At 35.8% G+C, this 22264-nt stretch overlaps 1 protein-coding gene across 4 annotated transcripts; it reads right to left on the reverse strand.

The window, feature by feature from the left end:
* Positions 1-1374: 1374 nt before the first annotated feature.
* Positions 1375-21941, reverse strand: LOC127957074 (splicing regulatory glutamine/lysine-rich protein 1). 4 transcript variants are annotated; one of them, XM_052555435.1, is made up of 14 exons: positions 21697-21708; positions 18602-18735; positions 13828-14193; positions 11270-11400; positions 10818-10933; positions 8993-9157; positions 8494-8672; positions 8192-8322; positions 7980-8085; positions 6679-6783; positions 6446-6577; positions 5345-5419; positions 5144-5258; positions 1375-4030 (listed from the first exon to the last, which is right to left on the reverse strand). In XM_052555435.1, exons 4-14 carry the CDS (start codon positions 11298-11300, stop codon positions 3872-3874), a joined length of 1314 nt encoding a protein of 437 aa, XP_052411395.1. In that variant the 5' UTR covers positions 11301-11400; positions 13828-14193; positions 18602-18735; positions 21697-21708; the 3' UTR covers positions 1375-3871. The 4 variants fall into 4 exon arrangements, with proteins under 4 accessions (XP_052411395.1, XP_052411394.1, XP_052411393.1 ...); XM_052555434.1 differs by lacking the exons at positions 11270-11400; positions 13828-14193 and having other exon boundaries at positions 5366-5419; positions 21697-21941; XM_052555433.1 differs by lacking the exons at positions 11270-11400; positions 13828-14193 and having other exon boundaries at positions 21697-21939.
* Positions 21942-22264: the final 323 nt, after the last annotated feature.

Genomic DNA, 22264 nt, shown 5'->3' on the forward strand with positions numbered 1-22264 from the left:
GTCTCCCTTATATCTAATATGACCACGCCCCCGCGCTGAACGCTCTATTCAGATTCAAACTGAAGTGCGCGGATTGGATATGCCCACACAGAAGAAAAAGCAGCCAGATTGTTCAAGTTTTTTATTTTACTGTTTGCTTCGCGATGAGAGGAATAAGACATAATTCACCCCAAAAAGATGCTAACGCATTGTTTACCTTGAAGTTGTGTGCGGAACAACCAATCAAAACTGACTATGTCAGTTGACCAATCAGAACACAGCATGCTACCGAAAGGTGGGGTTTAAGGAAACTGAATCTATTGAACAGCTTCGCGCGAACCGTTTGGGGATCTCTGAGAACTGAGGTAATTTTAAAATTATATTTTGACAAAATGACAATATTTTTTAACCTTGGATGGATTTAAACCTGTTGTACAGGACTTATAAACAGTGATAGGAAGCTTAGAATTTTCATCTTACTGGCTCTTTAAGGGTACAACGTTCATTGTCCTGTTGCTAACTGAGCTTTAGTCACCACTCAATACCTCCTATAAAAGATGGAATACGCCACTTGTGCTGACAGTGAATTGGACTCAGGTCTCCGAATTCTACCTCTGAAGAACCAGTGCTCACGACAGAGACCACTACACCAATTACATGAAATTAATTTTCAGATCTTTATATTGGTCAGCAGAGTTTTATTGTATAAAATGTTATTATGTTTATACAGGTGCTGGTCATATAAATAGAATATTATCAAAAAGTTGATTTCACTAATTCCTCTCAAAAAGTGAAACTTGTATATTGTATTCATTCATTACACACAGACTGATATATTTCATATGACTGATTTATTTATTTCAGTTTTGATGATTATAACTGACAACTGAACTGAAAATCCCAAATTCAGTATCTCAGAAAATTAAAATATTACTTATTAGAATATTTTTAGAAATCTAGGCCAGCTGAAAAGTATGAACATGAAACATGAGCATGTACAGCACTCAATACTTAGTTGGAGCTCCTTTTGCCTGAATTACTGCAGCAATGCGGCGTGGCATGGAGTCGATGATAGGGGCCTTCAGCTCTTCAGCTCACATCTTTTGAATGGATTAATGAAATAAATCAATTTTTGATGATATTCTAATTCTATGACCAGCACCTGTATAGTTGCTTTAACATTATTGTACATGGTCTGTACTGTATATATATACTGTATTTTTATGTGAATGTACAATGTTACATTAAATATATTTAAAAAAATATATGTGTGCCAAAACTAAGGACTTGCAACTTGTCCTGTGCTAATGCTCTGAATAACTTCAAAAACAAGATAGCGAGTTGTACATGTGCAAACACTGTTCAATTACACAATATGAAAAAGACTGCAGTTGATAAGCTGGAAGTAAAACTCTTTAATGTAAATTTTATGTCAGGGAAAATCTTTTTTATACCCATATGTTAAACAGACGCACACAATCACACAAACCAATATCATAAATAAGTCACTTCTTATTAATATTAGTTCTGCAGCTAACAAGTGCTGTATATAATTATTTATACTGTACCCACTTATAATAAAATATTAAAAAATAATAATCTTCAGAAGCTTAAATTGTACTGAATTTGAAGGAGACAGCAGTCACTGTTAATAAAGTTGCTGTGCTCTTCAGTCAGTAAGGGCCTCTTAGAAAACCTATTAAACATCTTAGTATATGCCACACAACAATTTGTATGAAGAGGTTACTGTAGGACTATACACTGGTTCAAACAAAATACTGTTAAAATAAAGAAACTATGCATTTTACACAAGCCTTCCGATAATACTAGATAACTTTTTTGACTTGATTTACTATGTCATTACATCTTTTGTTGCCACAAACTCTGTCTAGGCACTTTTAACATACACTGTGCTCCAACACAGATTCCAGATCTAGTAATCGTGATAAGGGATCTCTGCTAATTTGGTTATTCAAACGAATATGCGGGTTTGATTAAAATATCTGGACTAAGTTGTCTAAGATTAGTGCGCGTTCTCGTGTTCCCCGAAAAGGACAGATGTATGGATTTAAAGCTGATGGAACGGTAACGGCGAACTGACGTTAACTACCTTAGCCAAAGAGCGCAAAAATCACTAAGCAAAACCAACAACCGAGAGGACGGTGAAACATCCAATCATTTAAATTAGCGTAATAAAAAATTTAATTTTAACAGGCAATAGAAAGCGTGTTTTTGGCATGAAAAGTAAATTTATTGTCAGAAGAAGAGTTTTTAGTATTTATGATGCCAGTAAGTCATAAACCTAGATTTACCAGGCAAAATATACTCGCCTTTTAATCTGTCGAGGAGTAATTTAGCGACTAAGGCAAATTAGCTGTACTCCCATTGTAGACCGTTACAATGTATACGTCGCGCATGATCGCACGTTCTTTGCCGTTGCAGTCCCTAATTAAGACACCAGACGAAAAAAAAAAAAAAAAAAAACTAAACCAGCCAAGAGAACAAAACTACATAAATGTAATAATAATTACATTAATTATAATTTTACTATTGTAATTATTTATATTCATGATTTCTAGTATGTGTACAGGCTTTACATATTTAAGTGTTGTAACTGGCATTTTACTAAATTTGATCTTTGAAGCAGATTTGTTACGTGACAGCGTTAAAGTTTCTCAAGGGTCAAACCCCAAATTAATGCACGTTTCAGATTAACTGTACAGCATGTGTGTAAGACTCCAATGCCTTTATAAAGTAAATATTTAATCGCGAATACATTTTTCAACGAGTAAAGCTGGCTGTATCTATAGTGTTACAGATGATGACTACACAACATTATAATATTTATTGTATTCATTTTGTGATTTTCTATTAAAAAAGTAGGGTAGGGTACTCTTCTAATAAAGTAGCAGTGGCTGGGACAGATTTTGAGTATCAGTTCTGCTTAAAAAGATGGGATCTAACCGTTTCCATGAAGAAGCCTGTACCAGAGCAGGTTTAAGTTTAAGGACGTGTTGCCGTGACAGCAACTCCGGGATGAGTTTTGAAGAACCAAACAATCCAAGATCATGCCAAATCATCAACAATCAAATCCAGTTATTGACGTACGAAAAACGGGTCTCTGTAGTGTTATAATACACACATACTAAATGTAATTTTTTTTTTTTTTTTACTTTAAATAGAAATGATGGAAAAGACCAGGTAGAGTGGGTGAATCTCTAGGTACCCCAAAATCAATTTCTAGCATTATTTTCATCACAATTAAGCAACTCCTATTCCACTTTAATGTGAATAGGTAAAATTAAATAAAAGGCAGAATGTTTTATTTTTGTTTGTTTTTTACATTATAGCAATAATGAGATTTTGAAGGAAAATATATTTAAAAGTCAAAAGAAAAATCTAAACCATCTTAAAATATGCATTATCGTCTTTATGCAAAATATGTTATATAGTTTTTGGGGTAATTATTATTATTATTTTTTTATTATTCACAGTAATAATGGTTTGTTTTAGTTAGATGGACTGAAAAGAGAAACAAAATAGCATAAAACAACATCTTTCCTCAAGAATGTAAACACAAAGTTACATGCAAAAGAAAACAAATGCAAAACTAATTTAAAAAAGTGACCTTAACAAAAGCACCTTCATTCAATACACCGCATCTCTCAGCACAATAAAGATCTATCCAAAACTTTACATTTTCATCCATATGAATATCATATGACAGGTAGCATATTCACAGCAGTAGAAAATGTTTCCAGAAGCCTACAATCACACAGCAATGGACGCAAGAGAAAACACTTCAAAAGGAGTGACAGCTGTTACAGTATCATACATGATGCTGTGCTCTCCAGACAATATCACTGTTCTTGGCATTATGGGTACACGTGTATCACTCAGCTGCAGAGAGATCATCCTCCTCGGCGTAAGTGCTCCTATAGCTGCCGTTGAAATAAGCTTGAGGAGATCTGTCTACGCTACCCACAGAACCCAACCCATCCATTTCACTGTCATACTCCTGGTGGTCCGCCTGCTCATAGCCCCTTTCCATCTGAAAAATAAAAAAACAAAAATCAGGAAAGGGCACATGGGTAAATCTGACTGAAAACATCCAATGTCCCCAACACTTACGCTAAAGTTGCAATAAAGGTTGCGCAATGTCAAGGCTTCTAGACATCTGTCTGAATATAATCTTAACCACAATCCATGACACAAGTAACAAGTTAAAGTAATCAAACATCAAATTTGTTTTGCCAGTAACAGAGAGGAGGTTTGCTGAATTGCACAAATGAAGAACCAATTATATTTCAGCAAAATGTGCTGTTTTTGTCAGAGGGATTCTCTGCGATAAGGTATGAGTGTTCAAAGTGAGTGTTGTCACCAGTAAACGTGCCACAGTGTAAAGCTTGTAAATGTTGACGCTTTAAGTGTCGCCAGTAGACGCCCACAGGTAATCTTAGATCAGGTCAGAAAGAAGTTCACACTTCGTCAGAAAGATGTAAGATTTGGGGGAAATAAAAAAGCTTTACTGTTAAAGCAGTCACATTGATGGTTATCAGAGGTAGACTGAAAGTTGATCTTTGAGAGGATCACCTGTTGCTCATCTATAAAAACTAGAGCAGCCTCACGTTGTGCAAATTATTTAAACTAAACACGCACAGTGAGTATTTTGAGATGCACGGGGAGCAATGAGTACCTGAATATAGAGTTATAGAGTTTCCGTGTATCACTTCAGCATTTAAATAAAATAGCAATACAACATAATAATATCAATGTAAACTGGTTATTAATCCAGCAAGCCGAATACATAAGAAATTAACACTGGTCAGAAGAAGACTTATTGACACTAGCTGTTCTCCCATAACCAAACCCACAATCTGATTAGCGGCACACTGCTGTAACCATCAGTCCCCCAGAGATAAACTGTACCTGGTAATAGCGTAGTTTCAAGAAAACCTCAATTTGAATAAAGTAACCACACTTACATGGCACCATTAACATTATAAGTCACAGAGTATTTGTGTTGGTGGTAATTTACGGTAACCTTAAACCAAAATTACTGCACCAAACGACCGATACAAATTCATTTCGCTCGTGTTTCATAAATGAAACTGAATGTGTAAATGTAAATGAGATCGGTGTTTGAAATATAAATTGGACAAACCAGTGATGGTCTAGATTTATGTTCATAATCCCTGCTTCTCCTCCTGGACATTGAGCTCTCTGTCCTTTCCCTGCTACTGTCCCGTCCTTTATCCCTCTTTTTATCTTTCTTGCCTCTGAAAATATATAGAAGAGATTAAGTTTTTAATGATCAGTCTGATCAAACAATAACGTCAGACACAAATTGTCTAACACAGTAAACCTTTTAGACGGAGATGGTGACCTGGCTCTCCGCCTTGGTGACCTGGATCGAGAGCTGCTTCTTTTCTTGTGGCCTCTGCGAGATAAAGGAGAAAAAATGATCTTTATCTAAACACACAAGCTAACTTCTAAAAAACCTAGTGCTGCAAAAATGACAAATAACTCTCAATAATACTGTAATGTTGAACAGCTACATTCAATGGTGAAATATTAGGGGAAAAAACTTCATAGAGACATTAGTAATATTGGTATCAGTGATATATACCTTAAGTCATAAAAAATAATATGTCATTTAAACTAATATTATAGAATGGTTAGTTCCATTCCTCGATTCTGATTGGTCAGCAGCTGTGTTGTATTATGACCGCTTCACCCAACAGATCTGTGTATCACTGAGCAACACCCTTAGCAACATAAACAACCAATAAAATAGTATTAAAACTGGTTCGTGTATTATGTATTTCAGCAGAATTAACTTTGCTATTTATTTAATCAGGTATGAGTGACCCCTGCTGGCATAATGTTGCATCTTTCATCTTTAATTTTGCGACCCCGACCTTCCCCGTCTAATGATGTTCTCAATAATGCGGATCGTTTTTTTATTAGACTGATTTTTTTCTTTTTTTCTTTTATTTTATTAAAAAAGTAAAAAATAAATAAATAAATAAAGTACCCACTCCCTAGTAAAAAAAAAAATCCTTTCAACTAAATGTATTAATTGATATAAATATTATTATAAGACTCATTTTACAGAATATCTTGGAAAAAAATTATTAATGGTGGCAACTCTAAGACAATTTTATTGTTTACTAATTTTGGTCACTTCATGATTCCCACATTTTTTTTTTACATCTTCTACACTGTTTTACTACATCTTTTTATATACAAATATTTTTTGTTACATTTTTGAGGGGGGATAAGCAACTATCTCTTTTAACTGATACTGATAAGTGTTTTTTCTTATTTCATTAACTTTTTCATTGTCAAACATCACTTTTGTTTGTTTGTTTTATTTCTATATTCTTCTTCTTTTTTGCATTGTAGGCGATATTTTAAGTGTGCAAACTTTGTTTCATGTTTAATACAGACAATTTCTTCTGACCTGCTTATGCTGCGGGAACGACTAGAGCCACTGTAGCGTTTAGGAGGCGTCCTTCCCTTTTTGTCCCGTGGCCTCTTTTCTTCCCAGTCACCTTCTTTCCTTACTTTGCTGTCCTTGTCCTTCCTTCGGTCCCTGTGTATAAAAAAACAACACCAGTCTAAAAGATCCTTCCTTGTCCTGTCAGACAAAAACAGAATATAAGTGTAAAGAGTGGTGTGGTGGTGCAGGTTAACCTAGAATAAGATCGACTCTGGCTGTGTTTCCTTTCTCGGGAACGTGAGCGCCTCTTATGGGACCCACGGGAGTCATTCACCTTCTGCTGTGACTTCTGGTGTCCCCTTTAAACATCATTGAAAAAAAAAAAAGGTATTTTTCCATTACTACAGTGAACATTTCTAGATACTAACATTAAAAATAAAGTGAAGTTTATGTCCAACCTCATTTAACAAGCAAAGGTTAATTTATTTTAAACAGGGTTTCTGTGGAAATGTAAAAATGTAATTTAAAACTTGTTTAAACACACCCCCACATGTCTACATCATGATGTGGGAGGATTTGCAATAACGCAGCCCAAGTGTTCAAACAAAGAAAGCAGGCGTGACACCGTCATTGTGAAAGCGAAAATACTATGTTTGGCCTTCCAAAAGAGGACAGAACTAGAAATCAGTGGTTAAGTTGTATTTACAAAACTGTTCCAGAACAGTTCAACCCACATTTTTAGATGAGTGAAAGGCATTTTACTCACAGTCTGTAAGTACGTTTACATATGTAAAGGATTTGCCACTATGATTCAAACACGAGTTTTTTACACAGTGGTTCTCAATTCCAGTCCTCACACCCTGCTGCTCTGCAAATTTTGTATGTTTCTCTTATCGCTTTAGACGTTTGTTATATTCGAACGTAAGTGGCCTGTGAAGTGGACATCACAGGATATTCTGCTATGATTCCAATACAAAGCAAATATATATGTTCCATTCAAAGTGCATTGAAGTGTGCGACTGGGATTGAGAATCGCTGGTGTAGAGTAGCGCTTGTTCTTTTTAGCCACATCATATGACCCCTTTAATTAAACAGGCTGGGGCACTCTTTCAATGAGGACTTATATCATCAAAACGGGGTAACATTTTTTGTTTCAATGTGTATTGAAATGGATTAATGTACCAATTTATCATTGCATCCAAATTAGAAGTTGGTGCAAAGTGCCAAAAAAAATAAAAATAAATTGTATAATAGGGTTATTTTATTAATAAACAAGCTGAAATACACCAAGACTCTTATAATGAAATGTCTATGCTTAACTACTTCCAGATGCTCATTCAAATTCCCATTAAGGAAATAAAAATATAATTACATACATTGTCAGTAGCATGTTTTTATTGATGCATCTTGTATAACTACTGTAACTAATTACTTATTCAAAAGGTTAGCTTGAGAGTACATTACCTACTTAACTGTGAGTAGCCTGTAGCTTAGCAAGCTCTTAAGCTAGCATGAGTTAACATGGAAACCAGGTTTAAAGATGTGTGTGATTTACCTGTGCCTGGATCTGGATCGCTTTTTTCGTGAGTGTGATGGGGAGCGGGAGTGAGATCTGGACCTTCTGGAACGTCTAGATCTACTGGATGAACTAATTTCATTTTCTGGAAGAAACAATCAAAACTCTCAATTTAAAAAAAAAAATATATATATATATTTTTTTTAAAAGCCTCAGTCTGTTTGTGTGTGTTCAGGCTAGAGAGGACATACCTGGTTCGATAACAGCAGCAATGGTTGACTGAGCCTCTCTGACTTTCTTCATCACGTCCTCCAGCTCTTTGGCCGCAGCTTGAGGTGTGAGCTCTGGAGGCTTCACTATGGCATTATTGGAGTGGTTAATCCTGAAAAAAAAGTTGATTAATAACTATTAAAATGCATAATGCTAGCACATAAAAAAGATAAAAGCACATAAAAAAATGGCTCTGAAAATCTTGTATTAAAGAAAGCCTGTAAATTATTGTGTGTATTTAAAGGGTTCAGAAGAGTCATTTTCTCAAAAAAAGAACACTCACTTTAGTGGTCTGTCGCCAAACATGACTCCGTTAAATGTAAGCGCTCGTGTCACCGATTCCTGATCAGAAAACTCCACAAAAGCAAAACGTGTAGGCTGGGTTTCATCTCCTGCCATTCTAACAAATTTAACATCTCCAACTTGCTTGAAGAACGTGAGGAGCTGTTCTGCTGTGGTGCTCTACAGGACATTGACAAAACAAGTACAATGTGTGCTTGAAAGACAAGAGCGAATCTGGTGTCATTTTTATGCCCATTTTAATTACATTCAGTTTTCTACGCATTTGTCATTTAGTGGCAATAGCAATTATGTTGGGGTGACTTGGACCTTCATTCTTGAGCCTTCAATGACACCTTGATCATTTCAGCTTAATACATACTGCGTTATAATGTACTACAAATAGACTGTGCTGCAAATAGTATCTGCCACTAAATATTAATTTCTTACACTATCTGCACTTGCAAATAGCCTCCAAATTAATTAAATTCATTTTCACATACCTGTGAATTCAAATTGCCGACATACACCGTCCTTCTGATCTCATCAATTTTAGAGGGATCTACATTTCCCATGAGCGGAGGCTGTGAAGCAATTGCATTCAGAGCCGCCACAGATGTGTCCAAACTAGACTTCAGGACCCCCAGATTAGCTAAAGGAAGACCACGCTGTCGGCCAACAAATATGAGACTTTAGTGACAACTAATAATTCTAAATAATGCAGTAAATTAGTAGCATGCAGCTGATGTTGTAAGGGGATATTTTTTCATTATTCAGTAAGGGCTGGAATACACTACACAAAAAAATTTACAACACAAAATGAAAAACTTGTCATTATACACTACCAGACTTTCAAGTCATTGCTGACCCAACAAATTCATGCAGAAGCAAGTGCCATATAGGAGACACACGAGACATAAAAATGATATGCGACCCTGGACCACAAAACCAGTCATAAGGGTGAGTTTTTTTAAATTGACATTATACATCATATGAATAAATAAGCTTTCCACTTATGTATGGTTTTTTTGGCTAGGATATTTGTCCAAGAATATATGGCCAACTATTTAAAAATCTGGAATCTGAGGGTACAGCAATACTCCACCCCAAAATGAAAATTTTGTCATTAATCACTTACCCCATGTTGTTTCAAACATGTAAAAGCTTTGTTAGTCTTAGGAACACAATTTAAGAAAACTGTGAGGCTTGTGACTGTCCTATTGACTGCCAAGTAAATTACACTGTCAAGGTCCAGAAAATTATGAAAACCATCGTCAGAATAGTCCATCTGCCATCAGTGGATCAACCATAATGTAATGAAGCCACAAGAATACATTTTGTATGCAAAGAAAAAAGAATAACAACTTTATACAATTCGTCTCTTCTGTGTCTCTCCACGTCAGCGTGGAGAATATTAGAATATGAGCTGAACCCAGGCTGCGTACGCTTTTCTGTGTCAGCAGCGCCACACAGATGCGCTGTCTTCTTGCAAATCAAAGCGTAAATACACACAGACGATGTATCCTTGTGGCACCGCTGAAATAGAAGAGTGTACACTTCTTGCGTGCAGCTCATATTCTCCAAAATGGCGCTACGATGATTCAGAGAGACACAGAGACAAATTGTTGAATAAAGTCGTATTACAAAATACAAAACGTTTTGCCGTCGCTTCATAACGTTACAGTTGAAATCAATGATGGCAGATGGACTATTTTGATGATATCTTTTATACTTTTCTGTATCTTGACACTGTAATTTACTTGGCAGTCATTTGGGACAGTCACAAGCCTACAGGTTTTCATCCACAACATCTTACACAACTGTTCCGAAGAGGAACAAAGCTTTTACGCGTAAAACAGCTTTTATTGGGGTAAGTGATTAATGGCAAGATTTTATAATCCTTTAAGTCCTTAGCGATGCATATTACTTATCAAAAATTATGTTTTGATATATTTACAGTAGGAAATTGACAAAATATTTTCATGGAACATGATCTTTACTTAATATCCTAATATGATTTTTGGTATTTAAGAAAAATCTATAATTTTGATCCATACAATGTAATGATGGCTACTGCTTCAAATATAGGCCCTACCTGTGCTACATATGATTTTTTAAACATTCTGCAACTGGATGGATTCACAATCTAAACCTAAAACACATGTTGCACATCACACATTACTGTACATAACTTCCTGTGAAAAGTGTCAACTTCGACTGCCCAAAATCTGCAAACATGCTGTCTTTTGCCAACTACCTCCAAACTGCAAATCTGGGAAAAAACAGTGTAGTGTATTCCAGCTTTAAGTTGCGAGATTGTGTTTTTACATTCTGTAGTGTAGCAGGGCTTGGAATGGGCAGAAGTCCTCCTCCGCTCATCAGGCTGGTCACTGGCGTGGCGGGGGCCAAAAGCGAGAGCGCCTTTGCCTCTTCAGGGATTTTTCCTAAATAACAAGAGGACCGGCATTAGAGAGGCCAATGGAGATGTCTCCAGCTGCTTCACCTATGACCCAAGATTCAGACGAGAGTCCTCCAATAGCCTAGCACTCTAACACCCAACCTAAGCATCTCCAACCCTGACCATGAACAATCTGAACTAGCATTTCTACTCTTTTTACTATCAACAGAAGAAATACTGTAAACAAGATGACTTTTGCACAAAAACAGAGAAAAGAACATTGTGATTTGTTCTTTTCTCTCTCAAAAAAAAAAAAAAAAAAAAAAAAAAAAAAACAGAACAAAATATAGAGAATGAGTTAACACTTTGTGGTATGGGTCACCTGTACTGGAAACATATTGGTCATGAACCATACGATATCAAGCATGGGCGCTTTTCTCCCTGGGGCGATCGTGTCACAGTGTTGGAAAGGGTGTGCAACACAAGACAACCGTTCATGTTGGCTGCATCACACTAATAGCACATAGAACATCAGATACAGAAAAGAAGAACATTTTAAGTGTCTTTTGAGAAATCCCCCCTCAAACTGTCTCCCCTAAAAATTTTGCCTTCACAATAAGGTTAACAACAAATCAATTTTTCAAATACGTTTCAGCCAATGTAGGTATAACATACAGTATATACTCATGCTTTGTGCTTACAGTGACTACAGTATTCATGGGTAAACTGACTGTTGGTTGATATATCTGGGCTTTTGGGTTAAGTGAACAACTGATTAAAACCCTCAAATGTGACTTTCAACCTTTTCAGTACTACTCTAAAGACAATGCTCCCCAAAACCATGCAACGGAGTTAAACGTGCAGTCTTATGAGCCTTTTTAAAAGAACGATTTTATTTCTTGTTGTTTCAGTGAACTGAACAAAAGTGCTTTGCAAAAATAAGCAATTCTAAACACTCTTTACTAACAAATCTGTAATTTTACTGAATTATAGATCCTAAAATAAATGTAAAAAAATATATATATATATATATTATTATTAAATTGTAATTTATTATTATTAAAGTGTTTCCCTGAGTCTTCACATACCACACTGATTACAAATATATACACACACATTTTAATTTTTACTGATTATTACATAAAAACACTTAACAAGATAAGAAACATTGCATTAATGCTATTATTATAAATAATTAAATCCAAATTTTTTATGTTATGTTTAAAAAATAAATATTAAAACTTGCTTTAAAGGGTTAGTTCACCCAGATAACAAATTTATGTAATTAATAACTTACCCTCATGTTGTTTCAAACCTGTAAAACCTCCGTTTATCTTTGGAACACAGTTTAAGATATTTTAGAATTTAGTCCGAGAGCTCTCAGTCCCTCCATTGAAGCTGTGTGTATGGTATACTTTCCATGTCCAGAAAGGTAAGAAAAACATCATCAAAGTAGTCCATGTGACATCAGAGGGTCCGTTGGAATTTTTTGATGCATCGAAAATACATTTTGGTCCAAAAATAGCAAAAACGACAACTTTATTCAGCATTGTCTTCTCTTCCGTGTCTGTTGTTAGAGAGAGTTCAAAACAAAGCAGCTGGATATCTGGTTTGCGAACTAATCATTCAGTTCGCCAAATCGAACTGAATCGTTTTAAACGGTTCGCATCTCTAATACGCATTAATCCACATATGACTTAGGCTGTTAACTTTTTTTTTTATGTGGCTGACACTCCCTCTGAGTTCAAACAAACTAATATCCCGGAGTAATTCATGTACTCAAACAGTACACTGACTGAACTGCTGTGAAGAAAGAACTGAAGATGAACACCGAGTCGAGCCAGATAATGAACAACAGACTGACTCGTTGTCACATGGACAACTTTGATGATGTTTTTCTTACCTTTCTAAACATGGACAGCATACCGTTCACACAGCTTCAATGGAGCGACTGAGAGCTCTCGGACTAAATCTAAAATATCTTAAACTGTGTTCCAAAGATAAACGGAGGTTTTACGGGTTTGAAACAACATGAGGGCAAGTTATTAATTACATAAATTTGCTATCTGGGTGAACTAACCCTTTAATAGCATGTCTGTAAAATTACAATGCTATAATTTACATATATATATATATATATATATATATATATATATATATATATATATATATATATATATATATATATATATATATATATATTAAACTATTAGGCTTAGAAACATAAAGCTCCACACAATTAAATGAACACAGTGCTGCACTTCACACCAAAACCCATAGCACATTTGTTCATTTAATTAAATGTTAACTTACTTTTATATTCACACTTAGCCATATTGCAATGTCAATTTTATTGATATATCATGCAACCATAGAAAATATGCATTTAAAAAAAAAAAAAAAATACTGCAAAAGAACCTGTTTTAGCTTACAAACTGTTACTTACAAAGTTTTGGTAACTGAAAAACTGATACTGACACTGAAAGTCCTGATCTCAATCCAACATTGAACAAGCAACTATATTTAAGCATCAAACAACTATAGACAACTTAATACTGTACTGTTCTCAAAATGTAGCAGTCATTGCAACTAAACTTTTCAAAGATTTTTTAAATTAAATGATATAAATAACTAACAAAATAATAATTAAGAGCATTTGAGAATATTTTCTAACAAAGCCTCACATTTAGTTTAGAGCTTTGAGAAAAACAATTATTTCAGTACTTATAATTCAGTAAAAACAGAAAATTGGTGAAGAGTCTGAATACTTTTGAGAGGCATTGTGTGCTTCTATTAAATAATGAAGGAATATATTATTTTTCTCAGTAAAACCCTGAGCAGATCGGTGGAGAGGAGCGAGAGAGAGAGAGAGAGAGAGAGAGAGAGAGAGAGAGGAGGAAATCTTAATGCATTAGATATCAGGAAGAGCTGCCCTTCTACCGTTCAAACTTCCCTCCAATACTGGGCGGCAAGTCAACCTGGACACCAAGGTATGCAACTGTGGGATTGGGGACGAGGGGACAAGGGGACAGGAAAACAAAAAAAAAGAAAAACAATACAATGAATATGCAACTCTTCTAAGAGGCAAAAAAAAAGGACAACATGTGAGAGAAAAAAAAAAAAAAAGAAATTAAAAGAAAAGAAAAGAAAAAGAGACAAGGTGTCCATCTTGGAAGGTTCAGCGGCTACGCTCCTGGTCACATTCCCCCCTTGAAGGCAGCGTGGGCCCCGGCGGGTATAGTGGCTTGGAAAACAAAGCCTTGAGTCAGGCTAGTGTAGTAGTGTAGCCTGGGTCACTCTAGTCATCTGATATGCACACATAATCAACACAGAAAAAACATACAGAAACCAAATTAATCAACGTAGTAAGCCATCCAGAACCAAGTCACGAGGACAAGCATTTTAGGCAAGAGGGAAGCTTAGATACCATGTTGTTCATGAATACGGATGTTTACACACAAAAAAAAAAAGACAACGAAAAAAGAAAAAGAAAAAAAAATTCTAGAAGTTAGTCAGTGGTTGCACAGTAGACTTGAGAAGACCTCACCCTTTTACCTCTTACCCTTCGCCTTCATGCTCTGCTTGCAAATGCTTGTTTTATAATTTGACTTTCCTTTGTGTACAAAGGGTACAAAAACAAGGCTTGAAACTTTTTTTAAACAGTCAAGTAATCTATTGTTTCCTGCTTAATGAATGAAGGTGCTTAACCTTCAGAAATCTAAGGAAGCAAAACTACATTTTTACTGAATCTTAACATGCTATGTGGCACATGTCTGAAAGCAGTTTAAAACTAAACATGTATTTACTTATTTATTCTTGGGATACAGATTAACCAAACAAATTAAGCCAATAAAATATATTTAAAAAATATATATAAGTCCGAGTTACATCTTTATACTAAATCACTTCCAATCAACTTCCTATAAATTAAATCAAATGTATTTTATTGTTTTAATACAAATAACTTCAGTAAAAGGATTGAACAACTGCGTTTGACTTATGCAATGAAAGTACCACAATGAAAAGCTGTTAATTGGTCATTTCAAACTGAGCGCGTTGCGAATCACGACAAATGGTGCTTTCACACAAAGCACGAAACGACCGTTTGCCTTCTGGTAATTCACACCTACACGTTAGGTGGCACTGACCAGCAATGCATTTATTCTTCATGTAGGTAGCGTATGTATCTCATATGGTTTACATTGATCGCTGCTTAATATACAGCATTAAATTAAGATAAATAACTTTTGCTTCTTCATTAGAAACACAAACTATCCATAATGCTTACAAGAATCCATCTGAAAATACAATTAAAATGAAGCTACGTTCAAAATGTATGTAATTAATAAAATTTTTGCTCAAATCTGACTTTAAAAGCATGTTCAAGTGCTTGTAATAACTTCCGAATGCTTGCCAACTCTCACAGATTTGGTGTGAGACACGCTTTCGGGTCCGTCTTATGCTTCATTCATAAAATGTAGTGCTTCAGTTAAAGCCAGAGCCATTTAAAAATATAGTTGCAACAAGCTTTGATCTCGCCGGCATTGCCGCACGGTCATGTGATTTATAGAGCTCTCCAAACAAATCAGCAGTTCAATACATCTGAATGGGTTTTAGTAGGATAGATGAAAGCTTAATTATACAGGCATTTGCAGCAATTTTTGGTAAACATTACAGCATATTATGCATAATTTTATTCTGTAGAGAGATAGAGAGAAAGCATTAATATTGTTTTCTTAACCTTCAGGTATTGCTTACCGTATTTTCAGCACTATAAGGCGCACTTAAAAGCCTTTAATTTTCTCAAAAAACGACAGTGCGCTTTATAATCCGGAGCGCCTTATATATATGGATCAAGGCGCTCTGTCAAAATGTTGACATTCCCTTTAGCACAGCTCCATCTAGTGGATGCATAACGCAAAGCCAGTCAAACGATTGACTGCAGTATCGTCTATTCTATGCGCCTCATAATTCAGTGCGCCCTTTATATGAAAACGGTTCTAAAATAGGCCATTCACTGAAGGTGCGCCTTATTGTGCGGAAAATACGGTACTTATAATGTGACCATACAGCTTAACTATTTTTCAGTTAAATATGTATTCTATATTTTAGTTCAAAAATATTTATTTAATATTTTGCGATTTTTTGGTACTAAATACTATTTGTGCAATAAATATGGTCCATTAATGACATATTTTTTCTAATATTTCTTTAAGTTATATTACAATTACTGTAGTATGTAAGGTTAAAATAGAAAAAAAGGGTTTTAAAATCCAATGCAAAGAGGCATATTTTGCTGACTTGTGTACCTACATTATCCCAAATGTTTCAAAGAAAGTTTAAATCAAGATAAATAAGCAACTATGACTAGAGACACGGACCGTGTCCACAGTGTCATTGTGCTGCCTGCCAATGACATCACACACCCTCGATTTTTTATACCCTTATATTTACAGTAATCACACTTTAATTTATATTGATATTGAGCTCTAACCTTCGCGCTCGTGGAAGAAAACGTACGGTGCTCTTCAGATTACATTTTTCAGTGGAGAATTAATAAAAATATTATTCCATATAAAGAACATGTGAGAATAAGTCTGTTCTTAAATACCAACGATTACAAGAACTCAGCATCCACACTTCTTTCTTGTGGGAAAAAAGTCCTCTACTTCTGTGTTTTTATAATCGTGCTCAATACAGTCTTCTTTTAGCGCCAAACTTTGTGGAGCAGCATTTACTACACAGAGCCGTTGTTGGCTGACAAATTGCGCAAAACATATGTAAACTATGATCGTGGTTTTGTGCAGCTTGTCAGTGAACAACAGCATTGTGTAGTAAATGCTGCTCCATCTGAAAGCACATCTTAGATTTACCGCTGATTACAGAAATGGCTTTACTGACGAGATGCGCATTAATATCGTGCCGATATTTATCGTCCATCCCTACTGTTTTTACTGTATTTTAAATAAATAAATACTTTGGACAGCCTAACCATGGAAAAACTCTTATAGTGTGTTCACACCAGATGCAAATGTAATCATTCACATGAGTAGATTACATACAAAGTCAAAGCAAAGGGGCAAACAGAGGCCAATTCGTGCTGGGTAATGCAAATGATGCGAAATGTTTGCCGCAAATGGATGAAATTCACTTCAATCTCATCTTTCAACTTGAGCGGAAAATTAGCATGACGTGTTATTGCGCAAGTCAATCAGCAAAGAGCTTCTTGACACTTCCAGTTGAATTAGACAATAGAAGAGAGAATTACTGTAGCTGTCTGTTATTACATAGATCTGGAGCATAGAAAACAATTAGAATCAGTTGTAGTTGTATTTTATTAGAATGGCTATAGAGATGCTGCTATCAATAATAGAAATTATAGTAATATCAGTGGATATATACAGTATTAAAATGTAACACACACAATAATACAGGATCCTAACCTTATTCATCCTCCTCTGGATCGTGCAGTGAACACAGACATGTCGGTGTTTGGCTTTTCATTGTATTTGGGACTTTTTGACAACAGGTACAAAACAGCGATTGTAGTTATCTTCATAATGGTTGATCGCGCTGTTCAAGACACATAAAACATCCAGCGAGAAATCTAGAGCGAATGACGCGATGTTAATATTCACTTTCTGTCTGGTGTGAACACACCATTACAGAACCCAAGCTTTTGAATATGTCAATTGATTTTTAATAACGTTTTTGTTAACTAATAAATGGATCACTGATTCATATAATTCATTTTTAAGTGACACTCCTAGTCTTCCATACGCATTACTTTTTTTAATGGCACTTTTCCACTGCATGGCTGCACGTTATGACTCGGTACAGTTCACTTTTGGGGGTTTTCCACTGGGTACAGTATCTGGTACTGTAGTACCACTTCGGTTGAGGTTCCGAGTGAATCGTAATGTTATCAAAACGTCACGTGTAAACTCTGCTAATCACTGATTGGCCAGAGAGAATCGTCACTACCTGCGTCACTGAACTTGCGACACAAACACAAAAGACACACAATCGCCAGATTTAAATCAGCTAAGCCAACGAAGGATTGAAAGGATCTGTTTTGAACGAGCAGTCTTTTTGTTGTCTGTTGCAGAAGTACAGGCATTCTTCTCGTTGATAGCAGAGGAGAAGATCCAGCGAGAGCTTGATAGGTCATCATGGAATGGAAAAGTTTTTTTTAGAAGTCGCAGCAGTAGAGGCGGCGCAACTATAAGCTGCAGTGGAGCACAAGCCATGCCAAGCCGAGTCGTACCACGCAATGGAAAAGCACCATCATTTTCTGAATTCAAAAGGCAAAAAACATTTATGTATATAAACGAATGACTCTGCAGCAATAATCCCCTGAGTTTAGCAAAACACTAAACACGTGTTCACACAGTACTGGTGCTGTTACATAACACAGAGTATGATCTTAATCACCTCCATCAGTTCCACATCCTCCAGCTCAACTGATAAACAAGAGAGCTAGTGTCAATCCACCCACCTCCACTGAACTCACAAAATAAATCAGAGCTGATAGAAGTGATACCTTAGCATACAGACTCATGGTTATCATACATAACTGGGACAAAAAAACCACACAATATAATGCAAAGAAGTCAATTATGTTTTGTTCTACTCAATAGTGTGATTTGAAGTTAGATAGTCAGTGTCTCTGTTTAATCAAGCACACAAATGTAACACATGCAAATGTACTAACCTTCAGCACAGGGCACAACAATCAAAGCTCTGTCAATAAACACAGTGTTGGTTAAATGTTGTGCCACACCAACACTGGAAGGCTTGCGATACTTTATGTAACAAACTTTGGATGAAAAGGTAAGAGGTGCATTGCTGAAAGAGAAAAACAAGGATTTGATTATTTTTGCATACTGTAGATGTAATACATTACATAGGACTGTAGTTTTTTCTGGTCAATTATCAAAAAGGAAGATATGAACTTTGTAAAGAGTCTGTAAGGCTGTGGTTTAGCTGCTGTGCTGTCCAAAGAAGCTAAGCGGTTCTTAAAGGGATAGTCCACCCAAAAATGATAATGCTGTCATCATTTACTCAATCTCATGTCATTCCAAACCTGAATGACTTGGGAATCTTCTGCGGAAGAACACACACACAAAGATATTTTGAATAATCCCTTTTGTATCTCTTTTGTATCCCCTTTATATTTTAGACCAGGGGTCTCCAACCTTTTTGTGAGTGAGGGCTCCCTGAAGGGATAAAATAGTCTTGAGGGCTACTTGTTTGATATAGGCACACGCGCACACACACACACACACACAAAGTTTTGAAAAATACAACAACAAACAGTAATATTGTTAAATATTATGACAAATGAATTTATAATTACCGTATATACCCGAATATAAGACAAGTTTTTTTGTCCTAAAAATAGGCTGGAAAATGGGGGGTCATCTTATATTCGCGATATAAACAAAATCACGGGGAGAAAGGGAGACAGAACAACGGCATAAATATGAAATAGCGACTGAATGATTTCGGCTATACTTGCATGTAAAATTAGAAAAGCAACATAATATCTGTGTTCAACTAAATTAAAATGCTGCTCCTCTGCCGCGCGAGACGCCGAGAGAACAAGAGAGGTGCGTGCACGAGACGCAGAGCGAGAGAGAGACAGAGACAGAGACAGTGTTGCCAGATTGGAAATGTCCAAGTATCGTACCAGAAGTTCAAAATTATCGTACACGAGTCAAAAGAGTTATCTATTCTAAACCAACAACATTTTGACACGACCTGCAAATTACCACAACAGATAACAAGGCATATTGTTGGACGGAAGCAGTGAGACAAAATACTATCCCAGTGACTGTCTGCGTCGCAGTGCACATTAAAACATATTAAAATGATTTTTAACACTTGCTTTGTCACGTCCAGTGAAGAAGGAATTTAGCTGTTTCTGCGTGGTGCAGTTAAATCCACATCTGAGCCGCTGTCATCGGAATCCTGCGTGTTGCCAGATGTTGAAGGGGTTCTTGCTGTCATGCAACTAGTGCTCGTTGGCTTTAGAGCAGGGCACTCTCCTGTATTCTTAACACACCCTCAGGTGCACACGAACGCATTTAGAGTGTCTGTAATGAGCCGATTTCGTGTATGAGTAAACAAGTCCTATGACTGCAACATTTAAATTTTCATAAAATTCTGAAATTCCCGTACATTACAGGATTTTTTTCATTATTGATCGTACATTGTACATAGGTAAAAACTATTGTACAAATACGATAATTATCGTACGTCTGGCAAAGCTGGACAGAGACAGAGAGGTGCGCGCGCACGCGAGACGAAGAGCGAGCGAGCAAGCGAGAGAGAGCGAGAGGTGCGCACACGAGACCCAGAGAGAGAGAGAGAGAGAGAGAGAGACGTGCAGATTCTAAATATTTTTAATTATTGAATTATTTATAATATGTTCTAATGGTATATGAAATGTCACCAATAGTTATCTTCTCATTTTACGCCATTATCATTAAAAAAAAAAATTTGAAAGATTACAATTCAGGATATTTATAGAACGTGCTCGGCGGGCGACTCAGACACTCCACCATGTTGGAGACTGTTTTAGACCATACAATGGAAATAAATAGGAACCCCATATTTTGGTTTTGAACATTCTTCAAAATTCTTTCACAGATGAAGATAAAACAGCTTTGGATTAATATCTATATCTGTCTATAAATTGTGACAGAAGTTAAATTTTTTGGTGGACCTCTTATAAAATTGGAAATCTTTTAAAATGTTGTGTATATGAGTGGATGATCATTTAGTAATTATAACATTTAAAATCACAGAAATGTATTTTTTATTTTATTATTATTATTATTCGGAAGTCTGCAATCAGGCTTTCAGAGAATTTAAACAATAATGATCTATAAAAGCATGCATAGAGTGCAACAGTTTTGATTTTACAAACTGAAACAGTTATTATTTTTTATGTTTATTGTAAAATATGCAGACAAATATTTTTAGAAAGAGTAAGGAAACTGACTTAATGTAATTTGCTTTAGGAGAGTCAGCGGAGCTAAAGTGTTCTTGAATGTTGTTGTTCTCTGATTGGTGGAGACTTATTTGCAGAATAAAAGAGTGCAGCAGTCGGGTTCCAGAATTTAAAAATCCATTCATTTTCAAGTTATTTTCAACAATAGCTGATAAACCTTTAAAGACAGGTCTGCTGTTAGCTCAGAGGTTGTTTATCGATCATATCTGATTTTTTTGAACCCATCTGTTTGCATTAATTGCAAATTACTTTTAAGAGACTGAAAAAGTTGGTGGGCACTAATGCACTCTATGGGTAATGTAGATGTGCAACGCGTTATGGTAGTACAATAAGTTCTATAAGATATATCACATATCAAATAGCACATAAACAAGTATGAGGGTTCACACGTCATGCCATTATTGTCAAGGCCTTTGATGTGATGTGTGTGTGTATGTATGTTGTTGTCCATGCACTTCTCACAGTGTATGGATGCATGGAGTTTTTTGATGTGCATGTGTGGTGTATGTTATTGGCTGTGTGTTTGAAGTGTATGATGTTTTATGGTGTGTTTATAGCAATGTTATATGTTGTGTTTAATATGTGTGGATGTCGTTTGTAGTTTGAATATTTGTGTAATTATGTATATAATCTATGCGCGTGTATGCGTGATGCTGATGCTGTGTTGTCATCACTATTAAGTGGTCAGCTATGTTTGTTTGAGATGTGTGTGTCCGAAATAACTTATATGATTTGTTGTGATTTTTTCAGGCGTATGTGTGTGTGTGTGTGTGTATGTTGTTGTCACTCACTCTGGCGGGTATAGTCGCAGCTCCTCAATGTCCCCCAAGAAGCCAAACAGAGTTCTCATTTGATCACTGCTCACCCCCGACGACAGGTTAGTGATTTGAATCACGTTCGTCCCGGGCATCCCGTTCATTTCTACACGGAGATTCAACACTCTAAAATACAGTGATGGCCCAGAGTGGTCAGCTATCGGCTAGGCACTGCTGACCTGCAAGAGAACTGGTTAGCAGGGAGCGCTGCAGACAGCAGTCAGAGGATGAGCGCTGCTTACACAACAGCGCCGCCCGCTGGTCTGGAGGTTTACACTACATAGTTGAACCACTGATCTGTAATTGAGAATATATACAGTGTAATATGTACACATATATATATATATATATATATATATATATATATATATATATATATATATATATATATATATATATATATATATATATATATATATATATATAGTGTATAAACATATCCTACAGTTTGAATTGGCAGGCAGGATTTAGCCAATATTATCAATTTACCTTTGATTTATTTTTGAAACAATGATCTGTTAAACATTATATCATGTTCGTTGTT

The sequence above is a fragment of the Carassius gibelio genome, chromosome B5 (assembly GCF_023724105.1).
Source record: "Carassius gibelio isolate Cgi1373 ecotype wild population from Czech Republic chromosome B5, carGib1.2-hapl.c, whole genome shotgun sequence".
Taxonomy (NCBI): Eukaryota; Metazoa; Chordata; class Actinopteri; order Cypriniformes; family Cyprinidae; genus Carassius; species Carassius gibelio.